Consider the following 18,782-nt stretch of genomic DNA (forward strand, 5'->3'; position numbering starts at 1 on the left):
AATTGTTGCTTCCTGTTATTTTTGTTGTTAAAGTTGGGATTCTGTTCTTGTGGCTATCTTCTTTTCGGTTTTTTGAAGGATTATTCTCTTTCTTTTTTGAGGGCATAATTTCCCTCTGTGGGTTGGAGTTTTTCCTTTATTATCCTTTGAAGGGCTGGATTCATGGAAAGATATTATGTGAATTTGATTTTGTCATGGAATATTTTGGTTTCTCCATCTATGGTAATTGAGAGATTTGCTGGGTATAGTAGCAAAACTATTGGCTGACATTTGTGCTCTTAGGGTCAGTATAACATCTGTCCAGGCAACTACTGGCAACTACTAGCTGGCATTTGTGCTCTCTTTGGGTCAGTATAACATCTGTCCATGATCTTCTGGCTTTCATAGTCTCTGGTGAGAAGTCTGGTATAATTCTAATAGGTCTGCCTTCATATGTTACTTGACCTTTTTCCATTACTGCTTTTCAAATTCTATCTTTATTTAATGCATTTGTTGTTCTGATTATTATGTGTCAGGGGAATTTCTTTTCTGGTCCAGTCTATTTGGAGTTCTGTAGGCTCCTTTTATGTTCATGGGTATCTCTTTCTTTAGGTTAGGGGAGTTTTCTTCTATAATTTTGTTGAAGGTATTTACTGGTCCTTTAAGTTGAAAATCTTCATTCTCATCCATACCTATTATCCTCAGGTTTGGTCTTCTCATTGTATTCTGGATTTTCTGGATATTTTGACTTAGGATCTTTTTTCATTTGCATTTTCTTTGATTACTGTGTCCATGTTTACTATGGAATCTTCTGTACCTGAGATTCTTTCTTTATCTCTGTATTCTGTTGCTGATGCTCACATCTATGGTTCCTGATTTCTTTCCAAGGATCTCTCTCTCTCCAGAGTTGTCTCCCTTTGTGTTTTCTTTATTGTTTCTACTTCCATTTTTAGTTCTTGGATGGTTTTGTTCAATTCCATCACCTGTCTGGTTGCGTTTTCCTGTAATCCTTTAAAGGATTTTTGTGTTTCCTCTTTAAGGACTTCTACCTGTTTAGCACTCTGGCTGGAGCTTTTTCCTCCTGTGATTCTGTTAGCCTCTGCCAGCATTCCTGGGAGTTCAACTTTCTCCTGAGTCCCAGTAGTCAGAGGTCTCTCTGCAGGCAAGTGCTCCTGTTGCAGGGAAGGTGCCCAGAGGTCCAGGTCTGTGCTCTGCCTCCTGGCTGAGGATGAAGGACCAAATGGACACTTTCCAAAAAGCTCTGTTGCTTCTGTGGCCCACGTGCTCTCCTGGGTGGACTGGTCTCTGAGAGACCCGGGTTACAAGATGGTGCTCTCACCTGAGACCCGGTGTCATAGCCCTCTCTGGAGGCTGACTCACCTCAGTGATTCTTAGACCCTGGTGTGGTAGGGTGCCTGCAGCATGGAAAGTCCTCTGGGCACCATGGAACAGTCCTCTGAGTTTGTGGCCAAGGTGGCACAGGGCTTGGGAAATACTTTTTAAATCAACTCCACGTGTGTGTGTGTGTGTGTGTGTGTGTGTGTGTGTGTGTAATTAAAAAAAAAGATTAGATCTCAAAATTAAAAATTATAATTGATGTAAGAGGACCAGCATTCTTAATTAACCTGGGCCCCCCAAGATCTCTCAGACACTGGAACTAGCAACCTGGCAACATACACCGCTGATATGAGGCCCCCAACACATATACAGCAGAGGATTTCTTGGTCTGGGTTCAGTCAGATAAGATTAACTTATCCCTCAAGAGACTGGAGGTCCAAAGGAGTTTAGAGGTCTGATGGGGTCAGGGGGTGGGGGGTGGGGACATCCTCATGGAGACAGGGGGTTAGGGAGGAGGTATGGGATGGGGAACAGTCAGAAGGTGATCAGGAGGGGAATAAAATCTGGAGTGTAAAAAAATATGATTAAATAAAATTTTTTTTAAAACTTAAAATGGAATAAAGCTCAAAAGAAAATATCTTAATATAGGACAATCAGATGACTATGAAACACTCAAAAATAAGTTCAAAATCATTGGACATCAGGTAAAGGTAAATCAAAACTACTTTAAGATTTCATTTTACAAGCCAGGCAATGGTGGTGCACACCTTTAATCACAGTACTCAGGAGGCAGAGGCAGGCGGATTTCTGAGTTCAAGGCCAGCCTGGTCTACAAAGTGAGTTCCAGGAAAGCCAGGGCTATACAGAGAAACCCTGTCTCAAAAATAAATTCATCTTACTTCACTTAGAATTCCCAAGATCATCAAGACAAGTGATGGGTCATGCTGGTGGGAATGTGGAGTAAAGGGAACATTTATCTATTTCTGGTAGGATGGCAGACTTGTACAGATACTATGGCAATCAGAATAATGGATCCCCAGGAAGCTGGGAATTATCTAGCACAAGATCCAGCTATACCACTCTTGGGTATATACCCAAAGAACTCTATCAGTTACTACTGAGACACTTGCTCATTCATGTTCATTGCTGTTCCATCTATAGTAGAGAGAATTTGGGAACAGCCTTTATATCAACCAATAGAAGAATGGGTAATTCAAACGTGATACATTACACAGTGAAATATTATTTACCTATTAAAATACAGACTAATAAAAGTCAAAATGTCATGTACTTTTTTTACATGTGGATGTTGAAAGCCTTCTATTAGCATACTACAATCTGAATAACCACAGATATTTGTATAGAGTAAGGTAGTAAGTAGGGAGCAGAGGAAAATCTGCCAAAGAAAGTGAAATAAAATAAAAAATAAAATAAATGGGAGGATTAAATGGAGAGAGGGAGAGGAGACCTGGGTAATGGAGGAATTCACTAATGGCCATTTGAGGGGGTCATAGAGAAACCTACTGTAGTAGTAGCTTCTTAAAATATATTCATATATAAAAGTCACCAAAACAGAGGAAATAAAGCCCCAAATAGATATCTTTTGTTGCTAAGTGAAACTTTCAGTGACAGGAATGGACTATACTGGAAGTGTTGGCCAACAGGGCCAAATGGGAACATTTAAACAACTCAGACTATCACCATGGGTACCAGGTACAATCCACAAACTTATTGTAAATTTGTATTGTTGAAGACAACACCCACACAATGCATTGCACATGGAAGAGTTGAACTTGTGCATCGGATATATAAACCACATTTATGGGAGACCCCCAGTCAAGCAGTAGACAGCCAAATACCAAAAGAAAAAACAAAAACAAAAACAAAAANAAACAAACAAACAAACAAAACCAAAACCAAAACCAAAAAAAAAACCCCTCAGTGGTGTTTTAGGGAACATTTTTTAAAAAGTCTTGTATTACTTTGCTTGGTCATTTTAAATCATTTTTGTTTGTTGATTTGTTTTTTGTTTTGTTTTGTTTTGCATAGCCTCTTGGCTGTTCAGGAACTCACTCTGTAGACTAGCCTGGCCTTGAATTTAAAGAGCCACCTTATTCTGTCTTCTGAGTGGTAAGATTAAAGGCATGTGCACCACTCACCACTGCTCAGCTTCTTACTATTTTTGTTTGTTTTTGTTTGTTTGTTTTGTTTTGCTTATATATTATGGTTTCTTCTTTTGTGTTTTTATAGGTTGTGTGTATGTGCATGCATGTGTGTTTGTGTGTATGTTTGTGTATTAGTGCTCATGTGTTTTAATGCTTTTTTGTTTGTTTTGTTTTATTATGATTGTAGCTTTTTATTTGCCTGCTTGCTTTCTAAAGAAAGAGAAAGATATTGATGTTGGATGGTTGGGAGGGAGGAGAACCTAGGTGGAAAGAAGGGGGAGGAGTACTGTCAGAATATACTGTGTGAAAACACTATTTTCAATAAAATCAGCTAGAAGATAGGAACTTAATGCAATCATATAAAATCTTGGTATGAAATGAAGATGATGATACTCAGAGATTAATTCCCAATATACAAATTAATTGAGGCATTATAGCCTATCTCAAATTATACACATGTATGATATAAATATACTTTCCCAATCTAAAGTTACTAGTTTTCCTATTTTTTAATATTTATATCAAGTTTTATTAGCCTTTTCCCATAACTGTAACAAAATAGTTGTGTCTAAGTAATTATGAAAAAGAATTTACATAAGTTCCAGCTCTAACAGTATAAGAATATAGGTATTGTTTCTTTTATTTATTATTTGATATTTTCTTTATTTACATTTCAAATGCTATCCCGAAAGTTCCCCATACCCTCCACCCGCCCCTGCTCCCCTACCCACCCACTCCCACTTCTTGGCCCTGGCATTTCCCTGTGCTGGGTCATATAAAGTTTGCANGACCAAGGGGTCTCTCTTCCCAATGATGGCCGATTAGGCCATCTTCTGCTACATATGCAGCTAGAGACACGAGCTCAGGGGGTACTGGTTAGTTCATTTTGTTGTTCCACCTACAGGGCTGCATCCCCCTTCAGCTCCTTGGGTACTTTCTATAGCTCCTCCATTGGGTGGAACATATTAATAGCATTTAGTATTTAGTCACAATGTGAATGTGATCAAAGAAACTTAAATGCATGGTTGAATATGATGCTATATCTTTATAATTAAAATAATCTATTCAAGAATGGTTACAAATAGAAAGGAAAAATGTTGTTTTGCCAGTGAGAGTCTGAAGAAATGTGTATGCATGCTCATGTGCACATCGCCCCCTCCACACTCATACCCTACTCATATACAATTCCATTAAGAATATTCTCTCTGAGAAAAGATACAGTTAAGCAAATTGTACTTGGTCATAATGTTGATATCTAGTTGATTTTGTCCCTTCAGATGTAAGCCCTTGAGGTTTAATTTCTTTGGGGACCTGCTTCTGAATAATTGTAAGGTCTCATGATCAAGATTTGTTTTTTTTAATTTTATGAAGTGAGCCATTGTTCAGATCAAGTTTTCTCTCTTCGTATCTAGGCCCACCAGGATAGGAAGTTCAGCTTTTGCATCAACTTCAGGAAAGTCATGCATCTCAGAAGGTTCACTGTCATGAAAGCTGTTTAAATTTCTTCTACCTTCTAGAAAATGATCATTGCCTTGAAATAAACAAAGAAGATACAGAAAGGATATTCTTGAGGATGTGAGTACAGTGCATTTTGGACTATAGAATGTGTTTGAAACACAGGTTGAGGAGGAATAGCTGGTTCAGTTTGAACTTTGAAAACACAAGTACCTCTGTAGGTCCTGCATTTTGTTCACATTTACTAAATCACTGGTCTGTGCCACATTTTTTGAACTTATTTGCCTCATTTTTTTGTAAGAATGTATATAGTCTTAAACAATTCTAGAAGGGCTTAAATGTTCATAAACCCTTTTTTGTATCCTTTACAAGTATGAACAAAATATGACAAAACAATATATATATATATATATATGTTAATTAGCATGTATTCCCACATTCTCATAGTAATTAGCATTACTATCCCACAATATACGTGCTTCAAAACACCACATTTTACGTGGAATATGCACAAAACTTTTATTATCAGTCATAACTACAAAATATACATTTGACATCTTACATATATTAAACTGATTTTTACAATCTGTATCTAGGAATTTATATAAGATGTTGGGAACCATGCAATCTTTTAGTTGTTTTATCTCAGTAGACACTTCTTCCATATACAATTTCATTACAAGTTTTGCCAACATTGGTTAGCTTTGTTGATGTCAGAGGCAAAACATTGATGTGATTTGCTAACATTACGTTCTTTGGCTATAATTAAGCAGTTGGAGACATTTCTACTACTCCACTCCTCATTTAATTCCCTCCATTTTGTAATGCTGCTTTTAACATATCTGCCAAGAACTACAGTTTATATTTCTAAGGGCAGAACTTTATGACCATGATCAGTTCTAACTAAACACAGTAATTTAATTAACATTTATATATTATTTAATATTCTGGAAGATTTATATGTATATTATTCATATAGGCAAACACAATTTGGTGGTAACAGTTACAAAATCCAAAGAGATCAAGGATGAGGTAACTCCAAGGTTTTGCAGGATATTTGCACAATAAATAAAATTGCACAGGCATAAAATTTAAGAATATAATTTCTCAGTTCAATATTTCCAATCATACAGAATATCTAAGGTAAGGACATTAGATTTTTAAAAATCACCTGTAGTTTGTAGTGATTATAATTAAATACTACATTTCACATAGTAAGTTAAAACAGAATAATTTTTAACTATTCTGAATAGTTTATCATGTCAAATATAATTATAAAATGTGAGAGAACTTTACATCACATGGTAGATAACACTTGATGAGAGAGGAGGCACAGAATCCAAGAATTAAAGGTAAGTTACTGAAGTTTGCATAGTATTTTTGCGTAGCTGCCTAGAGCTTGTGCTGGGAACATCACCTTTACAGTTCAACAGTGTTGACAAGTTGCCTGCAATAGAACGATTGTGGACATTTTGCCATTAATTTAAAAGATTACTTGACTGAATTTGGTAATTTTTGGTAATGCTTGTTCTTCAGACAGATTTTTAACTGACCAATGGAAGGAAAGAATCAGACCACAGTGCTTGAGTTTCTTTTCCTGGGCCTTACAGATTATCTGCATCAGAAGATTGTCCTCTTCATCATATTTTTCCTTGTTTATCTTGTCACCCTGGCAGGTAACGTGGGGATGATCAATCTCATATGGGTGGACCCAAGGCTGCACACGCCTATGTACTTTTTTCTCAGCCAGCTGGCCTTTGTAGATGTGTGCTCCTCTTCCTGTGTAGCTCCCAAGATGCTGAGTGACATTTTTGCAGAGAAGAAAGCCATCTCTTTTATGGGCTGTGCAGCACAGATGTGGTTCTTTGGTCTTTTTGTGACAACTGATTGTTTCCTCCTAGCTGCCATGGCTTATGATCGGTATACGGCCATCTGTAAACCCCTACTGTACAGTCTCATTATGTCCAAGAGGGTCTGTGTTCAGTTTGTCATAGGACCTTATCTTTTAGCTGCTATAAACATCACAACTCATACAACATTGACCTTTTGTTTACCATTCTGTGGTTCAAATACTATCAACCATTTCTTCTGTGATGTTTCCCCGCTGCTTTCATTAGCATGTGCTGACACATGGATTAACAAGGTAGTACTTTTTGTCCTGGCTGGAGTTATAGGTGTTCCCAGTGGCTTGATAATCATGGTCTCCTATGCGTGCATCCTGGTGGCTATTTTGAAGATCAAGACTGCTGATGGGAGACAGAAAGCCTTCTCCACATGTTCTTCTCACCTGGCAGCTGTCTCAATTCTTTATGGCACTCTTTTCTTCATTTATGTTCGACCTAATGCAAGTTCTTCCCTAGATATTAATAAAGTGATCTCTTTATTTTATACAGTGGTGATCCCCATGTTGAATCCCCTCATTTATAGTTTGAGGAACAAAGAGGTGAAAGATGCATTTAAGAGAATATTGAAAAGTAATCACTTCTTAACAGGTACTTAAGAGAATTCTCTTTGTGTGAGACCTAAAATGTGACTGTAAACTTATGTTAAAGAGCACTGAAGTAGGAATCAGAGGCCACATGATGAATCTGGTAATGAAGTTTTTATTCTGTTTGAAAAGTCAAGATATTCCTAAATAGTTTTATACTGTCTCTTTTTGTGATGTGGTAGTCCTAGTAAAATATAGATGTAGATTGAGAAGAAATGCAAATATATGCTAGATGATAACTTAGATGAATATGTATATGAAGGTTTGATTATTTTTCATAATATTATTTGGAATATTTGGGAATTTCACATCGTGTGTGAAATCATACTCACTTCCCAGTCCTCCCGGATCTACCCTCTCTATCTTGTGATCTTCTCCCCAAAAGAGAAGAAAAAGAAGGAAGGGGAGAAGGAGAAGGAGGAAGAGGAAGAGGAATAGTAGGAGAAGGAGGAGGATAACAACAACAAAAACAACAACAACAGCAACAGTCTAATTTGTGTTTCCCATATACTCACTGGAGCATGGTCAAACCTCCACTGGTCAGCCCCTTAAAGAAGAGAATCCTTGCTCACCCTCATCCCTGCCAGAAGCCATCAATCATAGAGAGCCACACTTAAGCAATTTTTCCACAATTTTTAAGAGTTCTTTTCAGGGTTTCTGTCTAGACTTAGTTTTGGGGAGGCATAGGGGTAAGGTTTGACATATAGGCCTTCTGTGTCCTTCTCAACTGTGAGTCTACAGTCATTAATACCATGGCAAAAGTAGTTTCCTTGCTCTTTCCCATCAGTGGGAGCATCGATCATGAACATCCACATGGTTTCCAGCATTACTCTGAGGCTAAGAACCTCAGTATGGTCTCCAGTGGAAGTACTGCACAGACCACAGACATCAACATAGCCCTCTCCTTCTGCAGGGGCCACAGACACCATCATAGCCCTCAGAAGCAGCACAGGTCAAAGACATCAACATGGCCTCAGATGGAAGGTCACTCATATCAATATGGTCTCAGGAAGCAGCACAGATCATAGACACCCACATGGCCTTTGGTAGTAACATGGAACATGGACATCAACCTGACTCTGGTTGTAGTAGAAAACAAACTCAGACCTGGTGCCTCGGTGCTATAGGACCAAGGATATTCACATGAACCTCTGGCTTCAATTCAACACAGCTTTATTCCTCTGTCTTTCCCAACTCTCCATCAGTTTGTCATAGCAACATTGGAAACTGAAGTGCTTCACATAGTATATTTTTTGGCCCAGACAGCTTTACATGCAAAGAGCCCTTTCAACAAGTCATTGGTCTGGTGAAAGGTTTCTGTTTTCCGGTTTCTGAGGCACCATAAATACTGGGTCTTTGTAGAGACTGGTCTCTGGTACCCTGCTGTTGCTCAGAGTGAGGGCGATATTGGGGTTAGACTGGGCATCTGGGGAGCTACACCACACCTCCCTGCCCTGCATATCAGCTGAGGCTCAGAAGGTTTCACCTTTGTGCTAGTAGGCTGCAGATAGTGACTCTGTGTTTTGTGTCTCCTAGCAGGGCAAGCAGCACAGGCTGCAGCCACAGTCGCTCCATGTTGGGAGTAGCAGGCCCGCTTAATATGGACCAATTCACTTTTGGCCCACTTTTGGAGGAGACACAGGCCCCTGCCCATCCCTGGTTGTTGGTTCTGGAAGCTAGCACCAAAACTCACATAGTTCATTGGACTCTATCTTTGTGCTTGCAGCCCACTGGGTGAGAAAGTGTTGTGAAGATTATAGATTCTCAGAGCATGGCCCTGTTCCTCCAGCTTACTTGTGTCCACTTTTTAAAAGCATCTTCCCATATTACTTGGCTTTTTATTTTCCTTAGTTGTTCTGGAGCTACTGTGGGCCCTGCATACTCTCTTCAGAGTACCCCCAACCACCCTATTGCCCTTTGGAGCCTCTATTGGTCTCCCAGACTCTTCTCTACTGCTGAGTTCCTGGCAGTTGCTGCCATCTTTTTGAGACTATGAATAATTCATTTTACTAGTTGTTTTATTTACTTACATTCCAAATGTTATCCTCTTTCCTAGTTTCCTCTCTGCAACCCCATATCCCATTCCCTCTCCTCCCTGCTTCTATGAGGGTGAGTCCTCCTCCACACACACTCATTCACCACTCATTCACCCTCACCACCTTAGCATTCACCTACACTGGGGCATCACACCTTCACAGGACCACAGGCCTTCTCTCCTATTGCTACTAGATAAGGCCATCCTCTGATACATATGCAGCTGGAACCATCTTCTATGTGTACTCTTTGGTTGGTGGTTTAGTCTTTGGGAGCTCTGGGGATTCTGGTTGGTTAATATTGAATAATTCTTAATGTAGAAAGAAAACTAAAAGTTACAAGTGATAGGTCAAGCATGTCAAATAAAATATAAAAAAAAATACACTTCCATACATGTTTCATCACTAATAATATTTATAAAGGAGTTTTATAGAAATAAACAAAGGTTAAAAAGAGTTAACTGGGAAAATAAACTAGTAGACAATGAACAGAAATGAGTAAAAATCACTCAGTTGAGAGAAAGTTAGTCTTGTTAATTTAATCTCATTTTTTGGTTTTGGGTCTTTTTTCCTTTTATCTACCTATCAATCGATCAATCTATCTACCTATCTATCTATCTGCATCTCAAATGCTGTTCCCCTCACAGTTTTTGGTTCTTTTTTCTTTTTTATATATTTTTCATTCATTCATCTATTCACTCACTCACTCACTCACCTATTTATTTATTTATTTATTTATTTATTTATTTATTTATTATTTATTTATCTATTTATATCTCAAATGCTGCTCCCCTTCCCTCCTGCTTCCTCCTATACAGAGTCCCTGTCCCCATGCTTTCTCGACTTCTCTGAGAGGGTGGCACCCCCCCCAATTCTCCACCTGAGCCTGACCCATCAATTCTCTGCCAGACTAGGCAAATCCTCTCTCACTGAGGCCAGACAAGGCAGCCATGGAGACAGAGCTGCATGTCTGCTACATATGAGTTGGGGGCCTCCTTCTAGTCTGAATATGTTCTTTGGTTGGTGGCTCAGTCTTTGAGAGCTCCCATGGCTCCTTGTTAGTTGACTTTGTTGGTCTTCCTGTGGGGTTCTCATCCCCTTCAGGGCTTGAATCCTTCCCCCAACTCTTCATGTAGAGTCTCAACCTTTGTCCAATGTTTCGTTGTGGGTATATGCATCTGTTTCAGTCCCCAGCTGGGTAAAGCCTCTTAGATGACAGTTATGCTAGGCACCTGTTTGCAAGCATATCAGAGTATCTATAATGAGGTCAGGAGTTGGAGCTTGCCCATTGAATGGGTTTCAAGTTGGGTCAGATATTGTTTAGCCGTTCCTTTAATTTCTGCTACATCTCTGCCTTTCTTTTATAAGAGACAAATTTTGGTTTGAAAGTTTTGTAGGTAGGTTGGTACCTCCACTGGGGGTCCTGCCTGGCTACAGGAGTTGTTCTCTTCAGGTTCCATGTTCCCACCATTGGACATCCTAGCTAAGATCACCAGCATTGACTCCTGGGAGCCTCTCATATCCCAGACCTATGGGATATCTTTAGATTCCTCACCCCTTCCAGCTGCAGATTTCAATTCATTCTCTCTCTGCTCCCCATCCTGTCCCATCATTCCCCTCCCCTCCCGTTTGCCTCCTATGACTATTTTGTTTAGCCTTCTAAGTGGTAGTCAAGCATTCTTGCTTGGGCCTTCCTTTTTATTTAACTTCTTTGTGTCTCTGGGGTGTATCATGGATAGTCTGTACTTTATGGTTAATATCCACTTTTCTATGAGTACATGTCATGCACGTACATACATGCATCTGTTTCAGTCCCCTGCTGGGTAAAGCCTCTCAGAAGGAAGTTATACTAGGCCCCTATCTGCAAGTATAACGGAATATCTATAATGAAGTCAGGAGTTGGAGCATGCCCAAGGCTTACTTTGCTTAAGATGATATTTCCCAGTTCTATCCATTTGCCTGCAAATTTCATGATGCTCTTGTTTTTAATAGTTGAATAGTATTCCATTGTGTAGATGTACCACAGTTTCTTTATCCATTTTTCCAGTTGAGGGCCATTTGGGCTATTTCCAGATTCAGGGTTGAATAAATAAAGCAGCTATGAAACATAGTGGAGCATGTGTCCTTGTGGTATGGTGGAACACCTTTTGGTTATATGCCCAGGAGAGGTATAGCTGGATCTTCAGGTAAAACCACTTTAAAAACAGCAGATTGATTTCCAGAGTGGCTGTACAAGTTTGTAATCCCATCAGCAATGGAGGGGAGTTCCCCTTGCTCCACATCCTCACCAGCACGTGCTGTCAATTGAGTTTTTGATCTTAGTCTTTCTGATTGTAGTAAGATGGAATTTCAGAGTCGTTTTGATTTGCATTTCCCTGATCACTAAGGATGTTGAGCATTTCTTTAAGTGTTTCTTAGCCATTTGCGATTCCTCTGTTGAGAATTCTGTTTAGTTTTATGCCCCATTTTTTTTAGTTAGGATGTTTAGTTTGTTGGAGTTTAATTTCTTGGGTTCTTTATACATTTTGGATATTAGCTCTAAGTCAGATATAGGGTTAGTAAAAATCTTTTCCCAATCTGTAGGGTGCAGTTTTGTCCAGTTGACAGTGTCCTTTGCCTTACAGAAGCTTTTCAGTTCCATGAGGTCTCATTTATTAATTATTGATTATATATACCCAAACACTTGGGAAACAATAAAAGCAGTCCTAACAGGAAAACTCATAGCTCTGAGTGTCTCCAGAAAGAAACTGGAGAGAGCATACACTAGCAGCTTGACAGCACACCTGAAAACTCTAGAACAAAAAGAAGCAAATACACCCAAGAGGAGTAGACAGCAGGAAATAATTAAACTCAGGGCTGAAATCAACCAAATAGAAACAAAAAGAACTATACAAAGAATCAACCAAACCAGGAGCTGGTTCTCTTTCTTTCTTTCTTTCTTTCTTTCTTTCTTTCTTTCTTTCTTTCTTTCTTTCTTTCTTTCTTTCTTTTTTTTTTGGTTTTTCAAGACAGGGTAGTTTCTCTGTGTAACCCTGGCTGTCCTGGAACTCACAAATCTGCCTGCCTCTGCCTCCTGAGTGCTGGGATTAAAGGTGTGCGCCACCACGCCCGGCAGGAGCTAGTTCTTTAAGAAAGTCAACAAGATAGATAAACCCTTAGCCAGACTAACCAGATGTCAGAGTCAGTATCCAAATTAACAAAATCAGAAATGAGAGAGACATAACAACAGAAACCAAGGAAATTAAAAAAAAATCATCAGAACTTCAAAGCCTATACACAACAAAAAATGGAAAATCTGGGTGAAATGGACAATTTTCTAGACTGTTAACAAAGTTAAATCAGGGTCAGATAAACCATCTAAACAGTCCCATAGACCTAAAGAAATAGAAGCAGTAATTAAAAATCTTACAACCAATAAAAGCCCAGGACCACATGGGTTTGGTACAGAATTCTAGCAGATCTTCAAAGGAAATATAATACCAATATTCTTCAAACTCTTCCACAAAATAGAAACAGAAGGAACACTACCCAATTTGTTCTATGAAGCCACAACTATGCTTATACCTCAACCACACAAAGACACAACAAAGAAAGAGAACTTCAGACCAATTTCCCTTATGAATATTGATGCAAAAATGCTCAATGAAATTCTCACAAACCAAATTCATGAACACATCCAAATAAACATCCATCATGTTCAAGTAGGCTTCATACAAGGCAGGTTCAATATGCTGAAATCTATCAACGTAATCCACTATATAAACAAACTCAAAGGAAAAAATACACACACATTATCATCTCAGTAGATGCTGAGAAAGCATTTGATAAAATTCAACACCCCTTCATGAAAAAAGTTTTGGAAAATCAGGAAATCAAGTCCCATACCTAATCATAGTAAAAACAATATACAGCAAATCAGTAGCTGATTTGCTACTAACTAAATGGAGAGAAACCTGAAGCAATCTCACTAAAATCAGGGACTAGACAAGGATGCCCACTTTCTTCCTACCTATTCAATATAGTACTTGAAGTCCTAGCTTGAGCAATTAGACAACAAAAGGATTTTAGTGGGATTGCTTCAGAGGTAACCCAGTCCCAAAAGAACACACATGGTATGTACTCACTGATAAGTGGATCTTTGCCAAAAAGCTCAAAATACCCACAATACAACTTACAGAGCATAGAAACCCAAGAAGGAGGGAGACCACAGTGTAGATGCTTCAGTCCTACCCAGAAGCGGTTAGAAAATAATCTTGGGAGGTAGAGGGAAGGAGGGATCTGGGATGGAGAGAAGAAGACAAGGGAAAATGGAGGGCGAGATAAGATGCAGGAAGAGGAAGTTAAAAGGTATATAGCATTAGAGGATTGGAAACTGGGAGTCCCAGATGCCAGGGACCCAAGAGGTTTCCAGGACCCAACAGGGATGACATTAGCCAAAATACCTAACAAAGGGGAGATTGAACCTATAGAGTTAAAATAACAACGAGGAATCCTACTACTCTTTACCAAAATTGGGAATTAATCATACACATAATTCAGTGTATAAATATACATAAGTAGTTTAATAAACTTTTCTCATTTTGTGTGATATTATTCCCTCCAAAGGCCAACGGTCACAGACCTAGCCAAAGTATCAACACTAGACATATGAGTCCCTCCCTTGAGTTTTTGGTTAGGGCTGCCCAAGAGAACCTCAATACATATAGCCTATGGCTCTAGCCTTGACTCATTCCCTAGAGGTACAAGGTAAGTCCCTGCTGCTTCTTGCCAGAAATAGGTTCCTAAGCCTGTAACCAGAACTCACATGAATTTTCTTTCCCTGTGGACTAGCTCTCACGGTACCAGAATGCGCCACGCAAGTTTTTGAAGAAGGGAAACAACCAACACTTCCATCCGTCATGATACCTATGAACCCCACCAACAAACAGAATGGCAAATAACACTGAAGTATAGCACTGGCACACATACCTTTGTGGTAACTGTATTAGTCAGGGTTCTCTAGAGTCACAGAACTTGCAGATAGTCTCTATATAGTAAAGGAATTTATTGATGACTTACAGTCTGCAGTCCAAATCCCAACAATGGTTCAGTAGTAGCTGTGAATGGAAGTCCAAGGATCTAGCACTTGCTGAGTCCCACACAGCAAGAAGGCGAAAGAGCGAGAGCCAGACTCCCTTCTTCCAATGTCCTTATATGGTCCCCAGCAGAAGGTGTAGCCCAGATTAAAGGTGTGTGCCACCACACCTTTAATCCCAGATGATCTTATCTTCCTGTCTTAATCTTCTGGATTCAATCACCACTGTGTCTCAAGATGTCCATACCAAGATCCAGATCAGAAACTTCTATCTCCCAGTCTCCAGATTAGGTTCACTGGTGAGCCTTCCAATTCTGGATTGTAGTTCATTTCAAATATAGTCAAGTTAACAACCAGGAATAGCCACTACAGTAACCAATGGCTCTCTAATCAAACTTAAGATGTGCTCCATAAAAAGAAATGATATTTGTACTGGAAGCCTACCTAACTATCCCATGCTAGGAAAATCATAGTCATGGGAGGAGAATCTACAACCAGTAACTTACTAAATCAATATACCCCTAACAATAATCTATGAACATTTGTTCTTATACCCACCGATAATGTGGTCTTTACTTTCACCAATGGCATTTCTCTTTTCAACACACAGAGACAACTACTCAAACCCCAAACAATCAAAATACAGAGTTGTGGCTCCTAGTCTCAATGACCACATCTACTAATGCTCCCACACCTAAGGCTCAGGAAGCATTTCAGAAGAGGGGCAGAAAGATTGTAAGAATCAGAGGGTCAGGGAGTTTCTGTGAGTGTATCATCTAGTAACATCAGAAGCTACACTCATAAATTCTCACCAACATGACTGCCCAACTGTGAGCTGAACAAGGATTATACCAATAGATATGCCAAAGTGGACAGGTAAAAGCCCACAGAGACTCAACCCTACACAAAGAATTACAGGAAACTAAGCAAAGCGGGGAGCAGGAGAGGTGGGTTTCCCCAGGAAAGAGCACGGTAATTGGTTGTCTGTAACAAATGGTTAGTCTGAGAACAAACACAGAAATTACATTGTATGACCTCAACAGAATATAATTGGGATCACACACACACACACACACACACACACACACACACACACACAAATATGCATGTGCATTAAAAAAACAGTTAATCAGAGTCCCTTAATTTTAAGGAGAGTTTGAAAGGGTTTATGGGAGGTTTAGATGGAAGAAAGGAAAAGGAGAAATGTTCCTATTAAAAGAAATCTCAAAAATAAATAAATAAAGATTTAAGAAAGAGAACTGGATAATGCTTAAATCAGCTTATTTAATGTTCCTATCCATCTGTGCAATCTGATTGTTGAAAATTGAATTATTGCTCTTATATTCTTCCAGAGACTGCCAGAAAAGTGTATTCTCTTTCTGATCTAACTCCCAAAGACTTGAGAGTGTTAAACCTATTAAATGATAGATATGGTTATTGACATGTTAATAGGATCAAGAAGGAACGCACAGTTTTGGGTTTACTAAAATAAATTCTCTACGAAAACATGAAAGGAACATACATTTCATGATAGATCAGTCTAAATTTCCATCAAGGTAAGCAAATGTATCAGGTAGTCTTATCAGGAAACATATCAAATACAACAAGGATGTAAGTTTTCCAAAGCAGTAACAGTGTGGTTGGGGGACAACTCACAAGGTCTTTGCCCTAATAATCAACTATAAATAACTAAGAATTGCTATGAGTGGGAGAAATAGTCTTCACCAGGGAAGAATACACCACTGGTTATTGAATACGAAATGGTCAGCACTAATATATATTATATATATGGATATATAAGCAACATTATAAATAATGAGCATGTATTTATGTATGTTACAACAATTAAAGATATAAAAGGTCATGAATCTGAGGTAGAGAGAGAGCAGGGAGGGGGATACACAGAATTTTTAGAGGGAAAAGAAGGAGAAATTCTGTAATTCTATTATAATCTTGATACATATAAAAATTCTCTTAAAATGTGTTAGTAAATCATTATTGCTTCATGGAAGTAAAAAATAATTATTATAAACAAATTAGAATGTACCCAAAAGTGAAATGATATTTACCTATGTTGAAGAACAAAATAATATTTATTACTGTGGTAAAAGTCAATGCATTTTTCTCATTAGGTATAGAATACAAAGTTATATTAGCATAATCCCAAAAGCGACTAGGATAGTAAACCAGATCCTCCAGTGTGTGTACAACTTCTTTGTAAAATATTTATTTCAAATACAAAAATCCATACAAAAGGGATCGCGCTTTCCTACTACATAATTATACACTTTACCTATTTTTTTGGAACACACCCAACATTAGGCATTATGAATTATCCTATTATAGAAGACAATTTTTAGAACTAGCCTTCTCTAAACCATTACATATTTACATATTACATATTGAGATATTATGAAGTTCATTGCTTATTAAATTTTATTTTTTCAGCACTTAGCATAATCAGTTATTCCTAGTTATAAGTCAACATAATTTTGTTAAAGTTATACACCCTATACCTGAAACATCTCAGTTTAAAGTTCTAAACACTTTCTTATTGAACAACAAAAACTGAAGTAGATTCACTGGTATCCAATAATGTTTATATCTATAGTATTTTATCTTGCAAGCTGTAACAAAACTGCTTTTCAAATGTCCTGATGAGTGCATCTTTGACTTCCTTATTTCTCAAGCTATAAATGAATGGGTTCAACATAGGGATCACAGCGGTGTAAAATAGTGACACAACTTTATTGATATCCAGAGAGAAGCTGGAGCTTGGACGTACATAGATAAAGAAGAGAGTCCCGTAAAGGATGGAGACTGCTGTGAGGTGTGAAGAGCAGGTGGAGAAGGCTTTGCACCTCCCATCAGCAGAACTGATCTTTAGGATGGTGATGGCAATGTAAATGTAGGACACCAATATGATTATACCACTGAATACACCTAGGATCCCAGCCATGATGAAAAGCAAACGTTTATTCATCTGAGTATCTACACATGGCAGTGAGAGAACAGGAAGAAGGTCACAGAAAAAGTGATTGATGAGATTTGGACCACAGTATGGCAGGATAAATGCAGAAGTAGTATGGACCACAGTGCTTATAAGGCCTATGCTGTAAGGGCCTATCACTAGCTGTACACAGACTCGCTGAGACATGATGAGAGTATACAGCAAAGGCTTACAGATGGCAACATACCTATCATAAGCCATGGAGGCCAGGAGGAAACATTCTGTCACTACAAACTGGCTAAATAAACAAAGCTGGATAGCACAACCTAAGAAGGAGATCACCTTTTTATCTACAAAAATGTCAGACAACATCTTAGGACCGATGACAGAAGAGGAGCAGGCATCCACAAAGGACAAGTGGCTGAGAAAAAAGTACATAGGGATGTGGAGTCGAGTGTCCAGGTGAATAAGAATGATCATTCCCAGGTTCCCCAGAAGAGTTGCGAGATAAACACAGAGAAATGTCAGAAAGAGGACAATTTGGAGATGGAAGGAGGAGGTTAATCCAGTGAAGAAGAACTCAGTCACAACAGTTTGATTTCTGTGCTTCATTCCTGTGGATCAGCCTGTTATGACACAGACAGAATTTTTCACTGCAGCAGATTCACAATAAAGTCTTAGTTAATTTAAGTTTTGTTAACTTGAGTTTTAATCTTTTCTTTCCTACTAGTCATTAGGGATGCTGTCTTCAGAGCTTGGGGTACCTTTCAGTCTGTAACAAGTAACAAACCTCACTGAGTTCTTTGATATATATAGTGAGAATTTTAGACCTAAAGTATGAACTTTGGAGATTATGTTATAAATTTTCTAACTTCAAGCTTAGCATATCTGTCTCAAAATACCTGTTTATGAACTAAGGATATTTTAAGAAACATTGAAAACATGAAAAAAAAAGTAATTGTGTGACTCAGTGAATTTCGATTATCTTAACCAGCTTAACCACAGGCAAGTGTTGTATGTACCATCTTCATCCCTACCCTACATAACTCAGTCTCCATGCTGTCTATAATATAATTCACAACGTCTAAGCTATAGAATGGTATACTAAGGAAAAGAGCTGAACCACTTGAATAAGATGTATGCAACTACACAGCACACTTTCTGTCATGCATTCTCTGACCAATCTAAGTCCTTCCTATCATAGCCATAACTATTTAATGACACATGTGTGGCTCACCAAAGGCTCCATTCTTAATTATTGATTGTTTACAGGGACTTTCTACAAAACAAATAATTTAAG

At 38.5% G+C, this 18,782-nt stretch overlaps 2 protein-coding genes across 2 annotated transcripts; one reads left to right on the forward strand and one right to left on the reverse strand.

The window, feature by feature from the left end:
* The first annotated feature begins 6,492 nt into the window (after positions 1 to 6,492).
* On the forward strand, positions 6,493 to 7,437 carry LOC110317924 (olfactory receptor 998-like). The gene has a single exon (XM_021192725.1). It carries the CDS (start codon positions 6,493 to 6,495, stop codon positions 7,435 to 7,437), a length of 945 nt encoding a protein of 314 aa, XP_021048384.1.
* Positions 7,438 to 17,044: 9,607 nt separating this feature from the next.
* On the reverse strand, positions 17,045 to 18,111 carry LOC110319215 (olfactory receptor 1002). The gene has a single exon (XM_021194673.1). The coding sequence runs from the start codon at positions 18,092 to 18,094 to the stop codon at positions 17,138 to 17,140; it is 957 nt and encodes a 318-aa protein (XP_021050332.1). The 5' UTR covers positions 18,095 to 18,111; the 3' UTR covers positions 17,045 to 17,137.
* Positions 18,112 to 18,782: the final 671 nt, after the last annotated feature.

Source organism: Mus pahari, chromosome 3 (assembly GCF_900095145.1).
Source record: "Mus pahari chromosome 3, PAHARI_EIJ_v1.1, whole genome shotgun sequence".
Classification (NCBI taxonomy): Eukaryota; Metazoa; Chordata; class Mammalia; order Rodentia; family Muridae; genus Mus; species Mus pahari.